The sequence below is a fragment of the Crassostrea angulata genome, chromosome 3, assembly GCF_025612915.1.
Source record: "Crassostrea angulata isolate pt1a10 chromosome 3, ASM2561291v2, whole genome shotgun sequence".
Taxonomy (NCBI): domain Eukaryota; kingdom Metazoa; phylum Mollusca; class Bivalvia; order Ostreida; family Ostreidae; genus Magallana; species Magallana angulata.
Window position 1 is genome coordinate 261,948 of NC_069113.1, and position 19,997 is coordinate 281,944.

Here is a 19,997-nt window from a genome sequence, read left to right on the forward strand (position 1 = left end):
GCTGTGCAGCCTGTGTGTTTTGCCACCATGTGTGTCAGGCATGGGCTTCCATAGCACTCCCATGTAAGTGACACCACTAGTTGCTTGTTTGTTTATGGTATGCTAGTTGTCTACCTTGACTCCTACAAAAATTGGCAGCCTTTTTCTTGAACATTCAATTGTGCTTGAATTTACTGAGTAGTTACTTATAAACTGTCTTTGTCAAATATGGTGCTTTGATTCTCATGTGTGCATTTGTGGAGCATTTCAGGGTAGTGAAGAGGTAAAGTTATGTCATTTGCTATCTTATTTTAAAAATAAAGTATGAAAAAAACCTTTTTGTGCATTATTATACAGTATTGTTGATATTACATTGACTTATGTCAGAGTAGGGTTAGACTCAGACTATGTTGCTAAGGTGAGCAACGTGGCCAATGGGCCTATTATTATTTTTTCTTATCAAATAGCATAATAAAATCCAAAATTTGAATTGCATTTCTACTTTATGGTGATGGAAAAAGTGATATTAGTTGTACCTTGTAAGTCATTTAGACAACTAGAAAGTTCTTAGAACTTCTGTTCAAACCTACTGTAACTTATATACAGTAAAATATGTTCAAGACGTCTATTACATTTCCTTCTTTTCTTGCCTCATAGTGCTCGTTCAGGACCCAGGAGCCCCTCCTAGCCCTCCGCCGCACTTTGTTTACCCTGGTCCAGAGATTGACCAACCTTGACCTTGATCAGGAAATAGGTCGATGGTGGCTCTCCAGCGCCCGAATTGCAAGAAAGTAGGTCATACATGATATTTTTAACTTTTAAGAAATTTTCAAACACTTGTCTTTTGTTGCAGTTTGTCTATATTTTGCACAACATTTTATTTTAGTTGCTAATCAATTGTCAATTCTAAAGAATCTATAAAGTAGATGAGAGATGATAAGTACGCAATAAGGAAGAATAGGCGCCTTGTCAGGCTATATGCAATGGTTTTCATGTCCCTGAGGTGAAAACTAGGGTGATGACTTAACGTGTTAGTTTATCTTTTTGTTTATATATACTCAACTTACCTTCCTGCTAACTTCTGTTTTATACCTGTTAAACAGGCCCAAACTAAGGAATAAAACCTAAATGTCGATGTCTTATACCAAAACATGAATTCAAATGCTAAGAGTGTTTATAGTCCCGCAAGTTTATATCATTGATTGTTACATACTAAGTTCTAATTCTTTATGAGATTTAACATTGATGTAAGTTATTGATTATTTTTTCAATATAAGAAATATCACTTATTTTTAGTACATTAAAATACTGACTACCGTACATGATGAAAATTGAATGTGTATTATCTGATTTTTCATTTAAACTTTAAGGAGGCTTAATTGTCAACAGATTACCCATTAGATCTACCTTAAAATGTCAACAAATTACCCATCAGATCTACCTTAAAATGTCAACAAATTACTCGTCAGATCCACCTTAAAATGTCAACAGATTACCCATCAGATCTACCTTAAAATGTCAACAGATTACCTATCAGATCTACCTTAAATGTCAACAGATTACCCATCAGATCCACCTTAAAATGTCAACAAATTAACCATTAGATCTACCTTAAAATGCCAAAAATTCTAAATATGATATATTTGGCCAAACTTTTGTTCAGTAAAGAGGAAATTCAAATATGAGGAAATTCAAATGTTTTAGCTTTGAAATATTATTAATAACTTTAAAAATTTTCTTGTGTTTTTTTTCAGACCTCCTTATCTCAAGGAGATAAATAGATTGTCTAAAAATAAATAGGTCATCTAAAATGGTCACAAACATCCCACTTTGTTGTCAGACAACAATATTTAAATCTTTGTTCTTAGTGACCTGAAATACTTTGGTGTTTAATGCTGTTCAACAAACTATTATTAAATTATAAGATATTAATATTCCATAGTAAATGTACATTAAGAATGTTTGAAAGTAAAAGTTTGCCTTTGTCTCAACATATATCAAGACTAACTTGCTAAAACACAACCCCCCCCCCCCCAAAAAAAAAAAACCAAAAAACAAAATTCATACACATAAATACAACAGTTATTTATTAATTTCTTTTGAAATATTGGCAACATAAATGTTCTTTGTTTGTGATCAGCAAAATCAGGAAAATAGTTAAAGACTAACCTTCTTAAATTTAAAACATCCCCCCAGCCAAAAAAATCAAAAAACAAAATTAATAAACATTTAAGTATAACCTTCATTTATTGATTCTTTTAAAATATTCTCATTGAAGGTGAAAATATTGGATCCGTTGAATTCCTTACTGACTCCTGCTATCTTTTGTCTTTACTGAACTTGTATCTAATGGCACTCACTGTCCCATCACTCTGGCCCACCCATAGTTTGCCCCGCCCAAAGTACCCCAGGGACCAAGGGGTGTTGTCACACTGATAAATAGTTCGCAAGAGGTCTCCCTCAGCGCTGAGTAAATGCAAGAGTTGACTGACTGCGTCAGCTACAACCGACTGATTCTGTGAGTCAAATGTGATGTCATGAGGTTCAAAGGTTACATCGGTTTTGTGAGGGTAGGTATATTTCAGGGTGCCGTAAGTACCAAACACGAGAACATTTCCTTGGTTTGGTCCTGTCCAGTTCACCACACCGATGTCCCCAGTGTATTGACTGAGTCGAACTTTATAAGGGGACACAATCAGGGGTTTGTTGCCGTTTGTCAATGTTTTGTTTATGCTTTTGTGACGAATCAGGTCATACCAATTATAGAAAATAGGGTAGTACAGGGTATTTCTATGGTAATAGTCTGTTCCCCCTTGGAAGTAAAGATGGAATGTGCCGAGGCTATATAAACAGCGGTAGTCGGCAGATTGAGAGAGTGTGATCACTGCAGCCAGACTGAGAAGATCTCTAGGAGCATAGAGTAAGTAAAGGCTACGTAATAGGGCGGAATAGGCCATATTAGATTAAAGGCTACATAAGGCTGAAGAAGCCTTATAGTATAGGTTGCGCCAGTTGATCAACCACCGTAGCTTTGACACTCGGCAATAAAGGCTGAATAAGCCTGTACACCAGTGTCAAAGGGAGCTGGGGAAATCAACTGGTTAGAGACCTCAGGTCAGTAGCCTGAACCCTTGGTTATGCCAATTGTCTGGGGGCATTGGTAAAGGGGTAGTTTGGTAGCCTGGGCTAGTGGTCGGGGGACATTGGATTGCAAGTTTAACAAGGGGAAACTTGTGGTTGATTTGGGCTTAGGTAAATCCCTGTGAAATTAATATTTGATTAAGTACCAATCGTCGTAAATATCTTGATTTAGTAAATTTATTAAAGTAATCAGCGTAAATATATTGATTCAGTTCGTTTTTAGCCTGAAAGACAACAGGCCAATTTACAATAAAATGCTCTGCAGAATCCCGGGTGTAACCGGGTACGTGTCCAAATAAATAATAGCAACCGCTCGGCTGGACACACGTTACATAATTTTTGGTGGCAGCGGTGGGATTCTGCAGATCAGGGAAATTAATTTTTGTTGTTCAGATATTTTCTGGTACTTTAATAAAGGTTTTGTGTGTTTATATTTTATTGTGAATAATGGCAACTGCTGACTTGGAACGAGAATTGACGGTTCTACATGAGGAAATAAGAGAGCTAGAAACAAGTATCCGACAGCAAGGAAATGTCATGCATTCAACGCCAAGGCCTCGCGAAATGGAGATTCGTAATAACTATGACTCGGGAATTGCCAGTGGTCGACCTTCTTCGATTATTCCCAGGAGCCCTTTGGCTGACCATTTTCCTGATGTTAGACCCGATAGACAATTTGACCATACTCGTCCCAAAGTAAGGTTTAATGAGGAAATGGATACCATGGTTGAAACAAATAGGTGCGACATTGGACCTGTGGTGAATAATGGCAATGTCACTGAGAGGCGTTATCGCAGACCAACTGTCCAAGGAAAAGAGACGGAGACTCGGAGGTTTAATAGACGGGAGGTCAAAGCGGCAACCTATGATGGAAGTGGTTCATGGTTGGACTATAAGACCCATTTTAATACCGTTGGTAAACTTAATGAGTGGACAGAAGAGGAGAAAGGTTTATTTCTCGCAGCATCTCTTCGTGGTCAAGCTCAAGCGGTCCTTGGAAATTTGCCAGGTGATAACACCGATTATTACTATCTGGTTCAGGCATTAGAAGAACGATTTGCCCCGCCCAACCAAACAGAGTTGTATAGAGTTCAACTGAGGGAAAGGCGGAAAAGAGCAACAGAGACCATCCCAGAACTAGGACAAGCTGTTAGACGACTGGCCAATCTTGCCTACCCAAAAGCCCCATCTGAAGTGCGGGAAACCCTGGCCATGGAACAATTCCTGGATGCTTTGCCTGACTCGGACATGAGGATAAGAATTAAACAAGCTCGTCCAAGGGATTTAAATGATGCCATAAAGCACGCCGTAGAATTGGAGGCATACCTTAGGGCAGAAGACAAACGAGGTTATCGGGCCTACCAACACCAGTTGATGACTGATACAACAGCTGGTGAGGAATCTTTCAAGATAGAGTTGAAGGACTGGATGGCATCAATAGAAAAGAATGTGACAGATATGAACAAGGAAATACAACAGCTCAGAAAGGGCCAAGGCCAGTCTGATCGAAAGCCTTTCAAATATTCACCTGGACCAGGTAAAACAATGGATGCAGTTAAATGTTACGGGTGTCATAAGAGAGGACATTATAAAAAGAACTGTCCAGAGAAGGACAAGGGTACACAAGATAATAAAACTTCAGAAGAGCGGGATACTGTGAAAAAGTATGAACATAAGGGGTCAAATGGTCATCTGACTGGAAGACTTGGTTCATGCTCAAATGAAGCGGGAATGTTCATATATGCCATGATTAATGGTTTTAAAGTGAAAATGTTAGTGGACACAGGGGCCACTGTCACCATGTTGTCGTCAGTATCAATGAAAGCCGTAGGAGAACATTGTGAAGTACAGGTTCAGGAACCTGGCATGAAAGTGTTTACTGCTGATGGTGAAGAATTGGCACTGGAAGGGAAAGTAAACGTTGAGGTGGAAATAGGGAACCATGTTGTAAAGACGTTAGCTTTGGTAGCCGATCTTCAGGTTGAGGGTATACTGGGGTTGGATATGATCAAGCGTTTTGATATGATCATAGATACGAAACATGGTGTATTGTCATTTCAGGATGAACGGATTCCAGTGCTTTACGAAGGTAAATTTGGATGCTTTAGGGTAGTGGCCAAAGAAACGGTCAGCATACCCCCTCGAAGCGAATTAATTGTACCCGGGAAAGTGTGTACCTTGGATGATAGAAAATTACAATCAGAAGGTATTGTAGAGTCTAAAGAAAGGGAAGACACAAATAGGCCACTGACAGCCAGAACATTTGTCCGACCTCTTGAAAACATTGTACCTGTTAGGTTGTTGAATGTAGATCCTGAGCCAAAGGTGGTTTATAAGAATACTGAAATCGGTCAGTTTCAAGAAACAGACGCTGTGAGCTCAAGTGACTCGTGTAATTTAGCAGAGCGGCATGACATTGAACAGTTGTATCAAGACTCTGTAAAACATCTTTCAAAGACACAAGCCAAGGAAGTGAAAGCTTTTCTGTTGCAGTACACATCGTTGTTTGCCAAAAGTAACAATGATCTTGGGAAAACCAACATTGTGAAGCATAAAATTGATACTGGGGATGCGAGACCCATCAAACAACCAGTTCGTCGTGCTCCGGCCCATCTGTCAAAGGAAATTGAAAGGAATATTGAGGAAATGTTGGAATACAATATCATTGAACCTTCAATAAGCCCATGGGCCTCGCCAATTGTGCTAGTGAAAAAGAAAGACAATTCCTATCGGTTCTGTGTAGATTACAGGCGTCTTAATGCTAGCACAGTCAAAGACGCATATCCTTTGCCCAGGATTGACGAATCCTTGGAGCAATTGTCCGGATACAGTTGGTTCTCTACCTTGGATATGTTTTCTGGGTACTGGCAGGTAGAACTTGACCCTGCAGACAAAACTAAAACAGCGTTTGCCACTCGCAGAGGTCTCTTTCAATTCAGAGTAATGCCGTTCGGACTCTGTTGTGCACCTGCCACGTTCGAAAGACTTATGGAAACGGTATTGGCTGGATTGCAATGGGACATATGCCTAGTCTACCTGGATGATATCATCATAATGGGTAAAACATTCGATGAAATGATGGTAAACTTAGGGAGAGTGTTTGACCGACTTCTGTCTGCTGGATTGCGGCTAAAGGCCAAGAAATGTCATTTGTTTCAAAGATCTGTAAAGTTCCTGGGCCACGTTATATCAGAAGAAGGAATAACCACAGATCCTGAAAAAATTGAAAGTGTGAGAAACTGGCCCGTACCCTCCAATGCAAGTGAGGTAAGATCTTTTCTTGGCCTCTGTGGGTACTACAGGAAGTTTATAAAAGATTTCTCGAAGATTGCTAAGTGCCTACACAAGTTGACTGAGAAAGGAAGGCCTTTTGTCTGGGATAATGATTGCCAGGTTGCGTTTGATTTGTTGAAGCATAAACTCACAACATCTCCAGTTTTAGGTCATCCTGACCTTAGTAAAGAGTTTATATTGGATACCGATGCTAGCAGGGATGCAATCGGGGCTATACTTTCTCAAGAACAAGATGGTCACGAGAAAGTGATCGCATATGCAAGTCGTACCTTGTCGAAGAGTGAAAGGAGTTATTGTGTCACTAGGAAGGAGCTCCTGGCGGTTGTCCATTTTGTTAAAGGCTTTAGACATTTTCTGGAAGGACGACAATTTCGCCTAAGAACGGACCACAGTTCACTGAGGTGGCTAATGAAGTTCAAAAACCCGGAAGGCCAACTGGCGAGGTGGCTAGAGGTGCTTAGTACATATGACATGTTGATTGAACATCGACCTGGAGCTCAACATCAGAATGCTGATGCTCTCAGTAGAATTCCTTGCAAACAGTGTGGTTTCTTTTCTTCGTGGGATCAAGAGGATATGCCTGGGTCTGTCAATACCATTACTAAGAGTGCAGGGGAAACCAAATTGCCAGATGACATATCTTTGAAAAGTATCCAAGAAAAAGATGCGGATATTGCCTTAGTCATAAAATGGTTGAAGGGAGGGATCAAACCAAAATCAGAGGATCTGGCAGGAAAAAGTATTTTCGTCCGAGAAATTGTGGGACAATGGGACATGCTACTCATCAAAGATGACTTGCTCTACCGGAAATGGGTAACTGGACAAGGAAATGATATATTTCAAGCTGTTATACCAGCCAGAGAACGACGAAAGGTACTTTACTTTTGCCATGATTTTAAAGGTTCTGGGCATTTAGGTCATAAAAAGACACTGGAAAAGGTACGAAGCAAATACTATTGGCCTGGATGCAGAAAGGATGTTAGAACATACGTTGCAGGCTGCGAGACGTGTTCGAAAAGAAAAAGTCCAAACGTTACCAAGAGAGCTCCAATGAAAGTTGTAGAAACTGGAATCCCCATGGAAAGGGTAGCTACTGATATTTTAGGGGAATTGCCAAAGACAGATAGGGGTAACCGATATATATTGGTGGTGTCTGACTATTTTACCAAATGGACAGACAGCTTCGCAATGCCTAACATGGAAGCTCAAACTGTTGCAAAAATATTGGTTGAAGAAGTCTTTGCAAAACTTGGAGTGCCTACGATACTTCATTCCGATCAAGGTAGGCAATATGAAAGCAATTTGTTCCAAGAACTTTGTGCCTTACTCCATATCGAGAAAACAAGGACGTCACCTTACCACCCTCAAAGTGATGGAATGGTAGAGCGGTTTAATAAAACCCTAGCCACCATGCTTAGTGCTTATGTGAACGACCATCAGACAAATTGGGATGAATCTCTTCCATATGTTATGCAAGCCTATCGGTCAGCTGTTCATGAGACCACTGGTTATAGCCCGAACTTCTTAATGCTAGGCAGAGAGACAACTACACCCTTAGATCTCATGTACGAATTACCAGGAGATTTGAAAATCACACCTAGAAACCAATGGGTTTGGGAGTTACAGGAACGCCTAGAAGAAGCCCACAGTATAGTAAGAGAGAATACAAAGCAAGCGATGTGTCGACAAAAGACATACCATGATCGGAAGCTTAGCTTTGAAAAGTTTTCCCCTGGTGATATAGTTTTTGTATATTTTCCAGTTAAGAAGGTTGGTAGATCTGCAAAATTGACATCTTTCTGGCGGGGACCTTACAAGATTTTGGGCAAGTGCTCAGAACTTAATTATAGGGTAGATTGTGGACAAAGGGGTAAAGAACAAGTTGTCCACGTAGATCGGATCAGACTTAAACATCCCCAATTATTAAGGGGAGAATCCAGTCAGCTGGATGAGTTAGTTGAGCGGGAAAGTCCGAATGACATCGTGGAACTGAAAGAACTTGATGTTGTAGATGACTTTGATAGTGAGAATAACCAGATTGGCGACCAAGTGTCAGAGTCGACTTTGGGACAACAGTGCCCAAATGATGAGCGTTTGCTTGGTCCTTCGAAAAGGGAAAGACGTCCTCCTAAGTGGATGTCAGATTATATTAGAGATTAGTTTAGTTTAGATATAGAGTTAGATAAACATGTGGAAATCTGTATTGTTGGTAGCTGTTGTTATTAGAAAGATAGTTTAACATCTGCATTGTTGTTTTTTTTGTTTTTTTTTAGGTTGCAATGCCAAAGACGAAGATCACGTTAAACAAGGGCAGGAAATGTCCATTCTGTCCTTACCGGTTCAATAGAGATGACGAATTGGCAAAACACATCGGTAATTGTAGCCAGAATCTCTTATTTTGTAACTATTGCGATTTTAGTTCTACTACCCCCAAGAATCTGAGAAGGCATCTCAAGAGGCAACATGACATTGGTGAAGAAAACAGTGGCGAGGCAGACGGATTGAATCTGAGTAGCGCTCAGTGTGACGGCAATGAGTCAGATGCAGAATCTTGGGTCAGACAGGACCCCGGGGACCTCCAAAGCGTACTACAAGAGGATATAAGTGATGGTGAAAGTGATAATGATGACTCAGCTGAAGCGAGCAGCAAGAAGAAATCCATGAGTTCAAAAGAGTTGCAGCTTAAAGAAGGAAGAATCTACCGGAAGCAAACTAGGCCGTTGCCTGTAAGTGCTCCAGTAAAAGCTGCGACTAACGTTGTTACTCCGCCTTGTGAGCCAGCCGCGGACAAACCTTCCTTTGAAGACAAAGAGTGCCAAACTGATCCACTGTACTTTACTGAAAGTGTCAAGATCATCACCAAATGGATAGAAGAGGGAAAACAGATCAAGAAGATCGAGAGAAAGAAACTGTTGTGAATGGTTGTACATTTTAAATGTCAAAATGAATATGCAAGAACTGGATTCTAAGAAAGATATTCTTGAGTCCCTATTGTTTGAAGCTTAATAAAATTAAAAAAAAAAATAAATAGTTGTATTCATACGGGACGTATGACTTTAAGGGGTGGGTGATGTGACGAATCAGGTCATACCAATTATAGAAAATAGGGTAGTACAGGGTATTTCTATGGTAATAGTCTGTTCCCCCTTGGAAGTAAAGATGGAATGTGCCGAGGCTATATAAACAGCGGTAGTCGGCAGATTGAGAGAGTGTGATCACTGCAGCCAGACTGAGAAGATCTCTAGGAGCATAGAGTAAGTAAAGGCTACGTAATAGGGCGGAATAGGCCATATTAGATTAAAGGCTACATAAGGCTGAAGAAGCCTTATAGTATAGGTTGCGCCAGTTGATCAACCACCGTAGCTTTGACACTCGGCAATAAAGGCTGAATAAGCCTGTACACCAGTGTCAAAGGGAGCTGGGGAAATCAACTGGTTAGAGACCTCAGGTCAGTAGCCTGAACCCTTGGTTATGCCAATTGTCTGGGGGCATTGGTAAAGGGGTAGTTTGGTAGCCTGGGCTAGTGGTCGGGGGACATTGGATTGCAAGTTTAACAAGGGGAAACTTGTGGTTGATTTGGGCTTAGGTAAATCCCTGTGAAATTAATATTTGATTAAGTACCAATCGTCGTAAATATCTTGATTTAGTAAATTTATTAAAGTAATCAGCGTAAATATATTGATTCAGTTCGTTTTTAGCCTGAAAGACAACAGGCCAATTTACAATAAAATGCTCTGCAGAATCCCGGGTGTAACCGGGTACGTGTCCAAATAAATAATAGCAACCGCTCGGCTGGACACACGTTACACTTTCAATGGTCTGAATTGTCTCCCCTTCCTTGGAATATTTCCTGAGAAATCGTTTGCTGTCTGAATTTACATTGTAATCCCAGGAATCGACCAATGCCACAACGATGGAGTCTGTGTCAAAATGAACACCTATTCCGTATGGATGTAAATCCTCAGTCAGAATAAGCTTGCGGATTGTTCCGTCAGAGGAGAACGTTTTAACACAGAATAACTCCGGACAAGAGATGAGTACCACACCTTCTGACGTGATTGCGACGTCGCTCTTTTTGGTGTTTGTTGTGAGGGATCGTAAAACTTTTCCTGACTCTTTGATGAGTTTTATATCTTTTCCTGTATTATCTCGCAAAAACGCCCGATCTTCCTTGAATGGACATATGCTTGCAATGCCTTTTTCGCACGCTTTGAACTGACACAGGATTTCTGTATCTGCATGGTCCTGCTTTAGGCTACACGTTCTAGCTGGTTCTACATACTCATAAGGATTTTCCTGGTTTGATTTTTTCACCTCTGCTTCCAGTTTCCCAAACATTTCCTCCAAGTTTTCCTTACGGAGTTCGCCAGCTATGAATTTGTAGTACTGGAAGTCAATTTGGGTGTCCTGGCTGTTTGTGTTGTAGCCGTCGATGGCGTCGTTGATGTTGTTGTACAGACTGAGCACGTTATGGATGTTGTTTCTGTTGATCTCAGCCTTGGCCTGTTTGATCAGGCTGTTGAGCTGGGAGTGACGCCGCTTGACCGTGTGGTGGGCGGTGTGAATCTTGTCCATGTTGGCTTTCTTAGAGTCCTTGATGGTCTTTGTCATTTCATGAATCAGTCGGTCCAGTTCTTCTCTCAGCTCTCTGCCTAAAACATACAGGAATATATGCTGTAAATGATTTCATTGCAAAAAGACTTTAGATAATTGCAAGACATGCTGTTCAACATCCTTTTCTAAACAGTTCTTTGTTTTGTCATGTAAATCCTATATCTTACTGAAACTATGAGATCCCCAAATCAAGGCTGATGTGTAATGTGTCCAATCCATTGTTATAATTGCCACTTGAGAATGCTTTTATGTATATAAAGCTACTGTTGACTTACTAATACATTGTATTAGTAAGTCAACAGTAGCTCATGCAGGTGTATACTGTAGATTTCTAATTAAACGCAATAAAATAATATCCCCCAAAAAGTAAAAAAGACTTACTTGGGATTTTAAATTCTCACTTCTTTTTTTTGAACAGTTGTAAACTAAATGTGACTCTGATAAAAGTTCTGTGATGGCTACATGTGTAGCAATACAGGGAAGCAGGTATGGAATTTTGAAAAAGTAATAGGTGTTTTTATCTTTTCTTGTCATTTAATTGCACAGAAAATAAGCATAGAATATAAGTATCATCTCCTAAAACTTAATTAAAATGTTCATTGAAGTGTCCTAGCTATGAATGGCAGCCTTATATAGCAAACATTTCCTGGATTTAAGTGGTTATCAAAAGAAGGAGACCCTGGGAATTTCCGTGGAATCAGTTTAGTTTTTGGAGACCAATTTCATGATCTGATTTTGTGTATGATGAATATAGACTGTGTTTCAAACTTGTTTACTCAGAGCCTCCTGGAATATTTGATTATTTCACATTATTTTCACCTTTTTCTTGCCTTTCTATTGCATAAAAATAAGAGCATCAAAGTATAGGCAGCTGGCTTTAATTTCAGTCAGATATCTGAAATGGTCACTAAAGCTATTAATGGAATCTTTCTGTAAATCATTTCCTTATTCTGAAAGAACAGAGATATGTCATGATGTGCCATTCTGTGTAACATGTATTTTAGAGCTTGCTCTTGCCAGTTGACAAGTAATTAGCAAGGATCAATCTGCTCAGCTAATTATCTCCAATTAGTCAATATAATTGTTCCGAGTTGTCCTAGCTTTTGAGTCATTATCATGAGTGCTGTACCTCACTTTTATTAATAATCTTTTAGATTTTGAATACAATTTGGAATTTATTCAACATGTTCATACACTATTGGCCACTCCCTCATGTTACTTTTATCTTTATACTGACTATCCAGTTGACTGTCCACCAGTCTGTCAGTGGACTGAGCAACATCAAGATCAATTCAATTCTGACTCATTTGGCATTTCAGGTATTAATTATCCCCTTGTGCAACTTGCTGCGAAGGGGATATATCATCTCTGCTGTGTGTGTGTGTGTCTTCCTCAGCTTATGGGCAAGATTCAAAGAAAACACTGATGTTTATCAAATGTTGTACACCTCTTAAGTATAGTAAAAGCATTTCAAATCAATTGGTTGAATATTTATTAAAATATTGTAAAAAAAACACCATTTCAGACAGGTTTTTGCAATGATTGACTTGACAATAGACTTATACGGTAGTGGACTGAACGTAAACTTTCAAATCAATAAATTGATATTTAGTTGGATTTAGACCTTGTAAAGGTAAGAAACAAACGTTTGTTTTTAAGTAATGTTGCGTTAAAAGGATGTCCAAAGGAAAAAACTGAAGCAGGAGATTACAGCGAATTACAGAATACCGGTAGAGTTTTCAATAGCTTGCTAGATTGATCAATAGGGTATTCAATTTGGTCAGCAAGGTATCACATTAGGTTTAAATCTAGGTCATGTGATTACTCAGGTATGACAGCAATAGAGTGAGTTAATCTGGTTAACATTTGCACGTTTTGGGCCTTTTTGTTTCTCTCTGTTATCCTACATTACTGCTATAAAAGTCTGAACTAATTAAGCAGTCAGCACAAAAAAACTTATTAGTGCTGTAAGATGCATCAGGAATCAGGGAACCAAAATGTTTAATGATTTTTTTTTGCAGGGAAAATATCTCCCTTTTAAAGTTATGCTTTTCTCTTTTGTTTGTTTCTTCAGAACTGCCTTTTGAATTACATTTTTTGAAAAACAAAATTCAAATTACTCCAAGCAGAATTGATGCTCTATAGAGTCCAGTGCTGTCCAGGTGAACATTCTTTTTAAAAGTCTATGAATAGAATAGCTAACAATAGAAGGGGTTCTAGAGGTTTTCTTTGTGTAAAATGAATGGGTTGAGTGCAAAATAACAATCTACACTTGAGTAACCACAGGACCTAGATTTAAACCTGATGTGATACCTTGCTGACCAAATTGAAAACCCTATTGAGCAATCCAACAAGCTATTGAAAACTCTACCGGTATTCTGTAATTCGCTGTAATTCCCCATCTATACATGCACTAGACAAACTTCCCATCTTTCCAATTCAGACACATAAACATGTTGTTAAATTAGGCAACACAAACTTGTTACTAAAAATTGATTCAGTAATCGCAATCTTTGTTTTCTAAATATTTCTTCAAAATAATGATATATATTATTTAAACAGATTTTAACGAGAACACAAATACTGAGGCCTTTCGCGGTTTCGTTTTCGTTCTATAATCTCATAAGTTAAGAATGTAAGGGCCCTCGAGGATTTTGCCCTAAACACTCTTGAGTCTCTAGGCGAAAAGAAAATCTGGATCCGCGGCTTCAGACACACGCAAACTTCCCATTCAGACACTGGAACACCCCCCCACCCCCCACCCACCCAGACAGACACTGGCATGCTTCCCATCAAGACTCGGGCAAAGACAAGCAAATTCCCCACATTGAGACAGGAAAGCTGTCCATACAGCACAGGCTGGAAATATTCCCTATCCAGTTACAGGCAAACCCCGATCCAGACACAGGCAAACCCCGATCCAGACACAGGCAAAATCCGCATCCCACTTCAGACAAGGACACAATGTTCCAAATTCAGACACAGGCAAATTCTCCATCCAGACTCGGGGAAATACTCACCCAGATTCAAGGAAATTCCTCATGCAGACTCGGTGAAATTCTCCATCCAAACTCGGGGAAATTTCTCATTCAGACAAAGGAATTTTCCCCACCCGACACATGCAAATTTTCCATAATGAAAAAGACATGCAACCATTCAAAAAGTAAATTGAAAGGAAATTTGATCTTGAAAAAAAAATCACATTACGCTAGCTTCTAAAAACTCGAAAAATGCCAATGCAGCAGAATGTAGCAATGCAGGGAGAAATTGAGAATATAAAGTATGCTTGTTTTTCATGACAATTTTCGGGCAAATTGCCCAAGTTTGGAAATTTGTATAAAAGATCGGAAAGTCAACAATGAACACTTATACAATTTTATGAATACCAATAATAGTCTTCACACAAGCCTGTTTTTTTTCACCCAATGTTTTGTCCATTGTAGATTTATTAGTTAATGTTTAACTTTAGCATGCTATTTTTAATGTTTTGTTTTATGTAACTCATATTCATGACTATATGCCGACATGGTAATTGTCAATAAATGAATTGAATTATTTATTTTTCGTCAATATGAGAGAGAGAGAGAGAGTTATGTCCCTTAGTGCGCTCTCTAAGTAACTATGAAGCAAGATGGCTGACTCCAGCATGACCGACACAGCAAACGCACAAATCGGAAACGGAGACTCCGCCGAGAGTCTTAGTGACGAGGTAAAGAAGAAAGCAGAGGAACTCAAAGAAAAGGCAAATGAATACTTTAAAAGTAAGGCTTTTCTGTCTTGTATTTCTGACTAAAACAGCTTGTCAACAAGTGTGTATTGTACAGATGTCTGAAATTGGCATCTAGAATAATCTCGTTGACTCTGGATCACTTCTATCGAGCAATGACTGATACAATGAAGTACATCCTAAGTTGTCACGCTATGAAGGAAAAAAAAGTGAAGTATCTGCCATTACTATTGATCTGTTGAAAAGTTATTGAAATCAAGTGACCATTTCCTTCCCCTTATTCAGACATGTTCTATGTGAAAAAAAAGATCTTGAAATCCACAAACGACTCACCCATACAACCACTGAAGCTTGTCATTTTCTCTGTATCAAGAGACATCACAATATAGCCCTTTTCATTTTTGGGCATAATATCCCAAACAGGATGTTGGGAAATATTCCACCCCAGTCTTTTGGCTGAACATTAATGAACTGAGGATCTACATGAGGTCTGAGGGCAAGCACAATGTGTCATATATTTCCTAGCATTCACTTATTAGATTTTTTTGTTTTTGTCACGCCTCAATGAAATTGTGGGAGCTTTTGTGATACTCTCTGAGTCATCATTATGGTTCATAGACCTAATTTGATCGACTAGTTTGACTTGAGCTGCATAAATGATGTGTCTAGTGTTCCATTGCAAGTGTTAGGTTTGAGATGTATGTATTTTCAGCAACTATTTTATGTATGATTGACAAGGATGTTGTGATTTATTTTGACACAGTATTCGTGTTCAGGATGTATATATTATGATTTGAATAAATTTGCACCAGGGATTCCCAATCAACTCAAACAAATATGTGCTTTTCTTCTTACAATTTTTGGAATGAGAAACATAAAGTGCAGCTTTTAACAATTTATTTATTTTTGGTAGAACTAGTGCTCTGCAGCTACGAAATGTAGAGCAAATTTAAATGATATAGTAATTTATTGAATTTGATATTTGAAAATTTGAAAGTTCTATTTATTAACGTATTATTTAATATTTAAAGAGATTTGTAATTTTAATAATAATTATTGATATATTCTTACAGTTGTTTAACTGCCCATGTTCATGTTTCAGATGGGGATTACTCCCAGGCCATTACCTACTACTCTCAAGCAATAGAACAAAACCCCTATGTGGCTGCATACTACGGTAATCGGAGCTTTGCCCACATCAAGACAGAAAGCTTCGGCTATGCATTGAGTGATGCCTCTAAAGCCCTTCAGCTGGACAAAAACTATATCAAGGTAGGCTATAAAATCAAATAAACATAATTTAATCAAGGTAAGCTTTTAAACCAGATAAAAATAGTAATGTCAAGGTAACAGAATCTAGTGGTTTATGGTGGAAAATGTAGGTGGAAACTTTGTCATGGTAAGGTTAAAATGTAGCTTTACAGAATTTGTGTAAAAGAAATCATAGCCAGATAAAACTTTGTGAATTTGAGTCTTACTATTACTTATTAGGTTAGTTACTGACTCACTACGGAAATATATTGGGTTGATCAATCTCATAGATGGCGAGGCGAAGCCGAGCCGTCTATGAGATTGATCAACCCAATATATTTCCGTAGTGAGTCAGTAACTAACCTAATAAGTGTTTTGTTTTCCCGAGGACTATCAAGCGACATATTCATTCACAAATAGTGGTGATCTACGCAAAGCCATGTACAAGATGCCTTACATCTCGTCCAATTAAACTCATTTAAACTCTTCAAAATTATCAATACCACCTTTCAAATACGCTTAAAAAATCTTTCAGCTTCAGCCATATTACTTACAATGTTTTGTTGCTATTCAATTTTAAACTTCTGCAGAGATTTGAGCAAATTTAGACGCTGCCATTTTGTTCTGCTCCAGACACAACAATGTGACGTCAATATTCAAAGGGCAACTACTCTAATTTAAAAAATAATTCCAAAGGGCCACTACTCTAAATATTTTAATGACTTACTAAACACGATTTCTGTGTTAAATAATATGAAATATCGAGATGAATAGGTGAGGCGGCGGCCAATGACGGCCATATTGCCTTATATTAATCCTCACAGAACCTACATAGAGATATATGAGCAATCACGTGCCATGTTTAATCCAATGAAAATGTGACATTTCAGTCCGAGGGAAAACAAAGCTACATAGTAAATCGGACCAATTTTACTACGATAATCAAATTAAATCAGCAGCTCACAATCGATTATAAAATCGATTATGTATACCGTACTTTCAAATTCCATAGGGACCAACCTAGGACCAAATTTTAATTCAAATTGGATTAGAAGCAAGTTAATAAAAATAAAACAACTTATAAAATTTGTTAAAACTTGTTAGTTTGTTAAATTTATCGTAAACTCAGCATTAGTGATGTTCCAATCATCGATTATAATTGAAAATCGATCGATTGTTATCGCATTCTAAGCGCTCGATTATAAAAGGTTTCATTACGATTAATCCGTTGAGGTATTTTTCCCTTTCAACGAGCACATATCATAAACAGAATATTCTAGACGCGAGCTAGGCTATATAAACCCTGAAAAAGGCGCGCGGTCTGAAAATGGCTGACATGTCAGACGAGCTCGATATTCTTACTTGGGAAATATAGCACATTCTAGAATTTGGACGCATTTTGGTTTCAAGAAAATTAATGTTGGACTGCCTACAAAGGAAAATCTTTTGAATATAGTTTTTTTATCGCTAGAAATACTAAGTAAATCAAATTACGAAAGCCTAGTAATGAGTCTGTTCATTGTAACTTGTTTATTTACATATATTTAGCACTACACTATAAAATATAAAAATTTCCGATTTTAATCGATAATTAGTTGCGGGAAAGCGATTATTGATTATGAAAATCTCACCGATTCCCATAACTACTCAGCATACAGGGCGACTTCAACTTGTCTTTCGGAGGAAATTCCGGCGAAGTTACTGATCACAAAGCAAGTCGCCCCATAGGTTGGTCACTGTATAATAATTCTTTAGTCGTTTTATGGATAACGCTATGCAATAAATGGTTATCTGTCATGTGACTGACTTTTAGCGACTATCAATGATAAAAACTTAGTATCGATTGTTGCCGACCTGCTGCCTTAGCGATGATTTTTTGATAGTCGGCGACTATCGCAACAACACTACTACATAGTCATGTCAACAACACTACTACATAGTCATGTCAACAACACTACTACATAGTCATGTCAACAACACTACTACATAGTCATGTCAACAACACTACTACATAGTCATGTCAACAACACTACTACATAGTCATGCATTTAACTAAGACTTGTTCTGGCTAGTTTCTCAATTATTTTAATGTACACAGGCACTTGTTCCTGCGAAAAAGTTTACCCCAGAGTATTATAACAATACAAGGTATCTAACTCCGACTTAGACTTGGAATATGTAGAGTACCCCTTTTCGTGAACTGCAATCAGTTTTGCTTTCAGCGGAAAAGCAGCAGACAAGTGTTTATTACCATTCTCTTGTAGGATAATATATCTACAAAACCATTTATAACATGTTTGCCTTTATTTACTTCTATCTGCATAAGCAGTATCCAAACATTGCTCTCCGACTGGAAAAGGCGTTTCATACCACGAACCTCTAAACACTGGTCTCGGTAAGAATGAAGAAATTAAAATCAAATTGTTTTTTTAAAAAAATACTCTTTGTTAAAACTTTGCAAAAAACTAAGCATGGTAATCATGCATTAACAAATAATGCGAAAACTACTGTTACTTGTTAAATAGGTAAAAGCTTTGTTTTACACATTGTAAAATGCAATAGTTGTAGCCAAAACTCCATACGTGATATGTAATTAAATGACGTGCAGTTATTCAGCCTAAGGGCAATACATAGATGTTTGAGGTGTGAAATGACTTTTCCAGTTGGATAGCAATGTTTTGGTGGTGTTTGTGCAGATGTAGTAAATAAATCCAAGCATACCATTTAAAAATTAAAATTCCTAGTAATAAGAGTGTTATAGATATCTTGTTATTTTTAATACCAGATATTAATGTTAAGGAGTATACACATTGAATTGTTTGATGAGAATTCTGTATTGTTTTACAGGCTTACTACCGGAGAGCATCAGCAAACATGGCTCTTGGAAAGTTCAAAGTGGCACTCAAAGATTTTGAATCAGTAAGAACATTATTTACATTCACATGTTAGATCATAATTTAAACTAAGTGGCTTTGACTACTGAAAAGAATAAAACCTCATGTTTTTAATGTCAGGTTGTAAAAGTGCGACCAAATGACAAGGATGCCCGGGCCAAGTTCAATGAGTGTAAGAAGATCGTCCAAATGCAGGCTTTCCAGAAAGCGATCGCAGTGGAGGAGAACCACAAGTCGGTGGCGGACAGCATTGACCTGGCCTCCATGAGTAAGCGTGGTTCTTAGGGGTTTCGTGTGGCTCCATGTCATGTTTTGTCTGATGACACCTTTAAAAAAATTGTTTGTTTGCCCTCTCCTGGCTCCGTATTTAAACTTTGGGTTTGATAGGTAGATAATTTTTTTTTTTTAAGTAATGTAAAAACTACTGTAGATAATAATATAAAGCAAAAATTAGATAAAAACAGATTTGCAACCAGCTAGATTTTCAAAGACACAATATACCAGTTATGCTCATATTAATAATAAAAATTATAATTTGAGTTGGGTATTTTTCATCATTTTATTTGGAGTATTTAAACATATAATTTTTCAAAAGTTGCCCTCTCTGTTATGAGTGTTAATTTAATACCTAAACTCTGTCCAGGTATTGAAGACGACTACCAAGGCCCACGATTTGAAGAGGGAGGAGTCACTCTGAAGTTTGTGACAGATCTCATGAAAACCTTCAAGGAGCAGAAGAAACTCCACAGAAAATATGCCTATCAGGTAAGAATAATATATATATACCTCTTCCCTACCTGCATAAAAAACCTATGAATATCCTGTTTATTACTTTTAAATAAGCCATTTGTGGATTCAAAACTACCAGAGTGTACTAAATGTGATTTGGTTCATTCTTTTTTATACAGATCCTGGTTGAAATAAAGAACTTCTTTATAAAACAGCCTAGTCTAGTGGACATTACAGTGCCAAAGGTGAGTGTCAAGAGGGTTCTAAATCATTCTAAATTTTACTGTGGCACAATTTGCATAACCAGCAATTTAGAATATCAAGGCCAATTTGCCATGATGATAATGGCAGTTGAAGCTGACTGCTAA

The 19,997-nt window shown here is 38.0% G+C and overlaps 2 protein-coding genes across 3 annotated transcripts in view; one reads left to right on the forward strand and one right to left on the reverse strand.

Moving 5' to 3' along the window:
* Window positions 1–2,051: 2,051 nt before the first annotated feature.
* On the reverse strand, window positions 2,052–12,082 carry LOC128177441 (uncharacterized). Its single transcript, XM_052844152.1, has 3 exons — window positions 11,196–12,082; window positions 10,217–11,066; window positions 2,052–2,712 (listed from the first exon to the last, which is right to left on the reverse strand). Exons 1-3 carry the CDS (start codon window positions 11,245–11,247, stop codon window positions 2,298–2,300), a joined length of 1,317 nt encoding a protein of 438 aa, XP_052700112.1. The 5' UTR covers window positions 11,248–12,082; the 3' UTR covers window positions 2,052–2,297.
* A 2,549-nt stretch (window positions 12,083–14,631) lies between these two features.
* Window positions 14,632–19,997, forward strand: part of LOC128177429 (serine/threonine-protein phosphatase 5-like) — a 62,072-nt gene continuing 56,706 nt past the window's right edge. For both annotated transcript variants that reach the window (XM_052844143.1, XM_052844142.1), the window contains exons 1-6: window positions 14,632–14,789; window positions 15,858–16,027; window positions 18,854–18,925; window positions 19,021–19,168; window positions 19,544–19,665; window positions 19,809–19,874. In XM_052844143.1, the coding sequence (XP_052700103.1) occupies window positions 14,660–14,789; window positions 15,858–16,027; window positions 18,854–18,925; window positions 19,021–19,168; window positions 19,544–19,665; window positions 19,809–19,874 (708 nt within the window). In that variant the 5' untranslated portion in view covers window positions 14,632–14,659. The remainder of the gene's footprint in view (window positions 14,790–15,857; window positions 16,028–18,853; window positions 18,926–19,020; window positions 19,169–19,543; window positions 19,666–19,808; window positions 19,875–19,997) is intronic.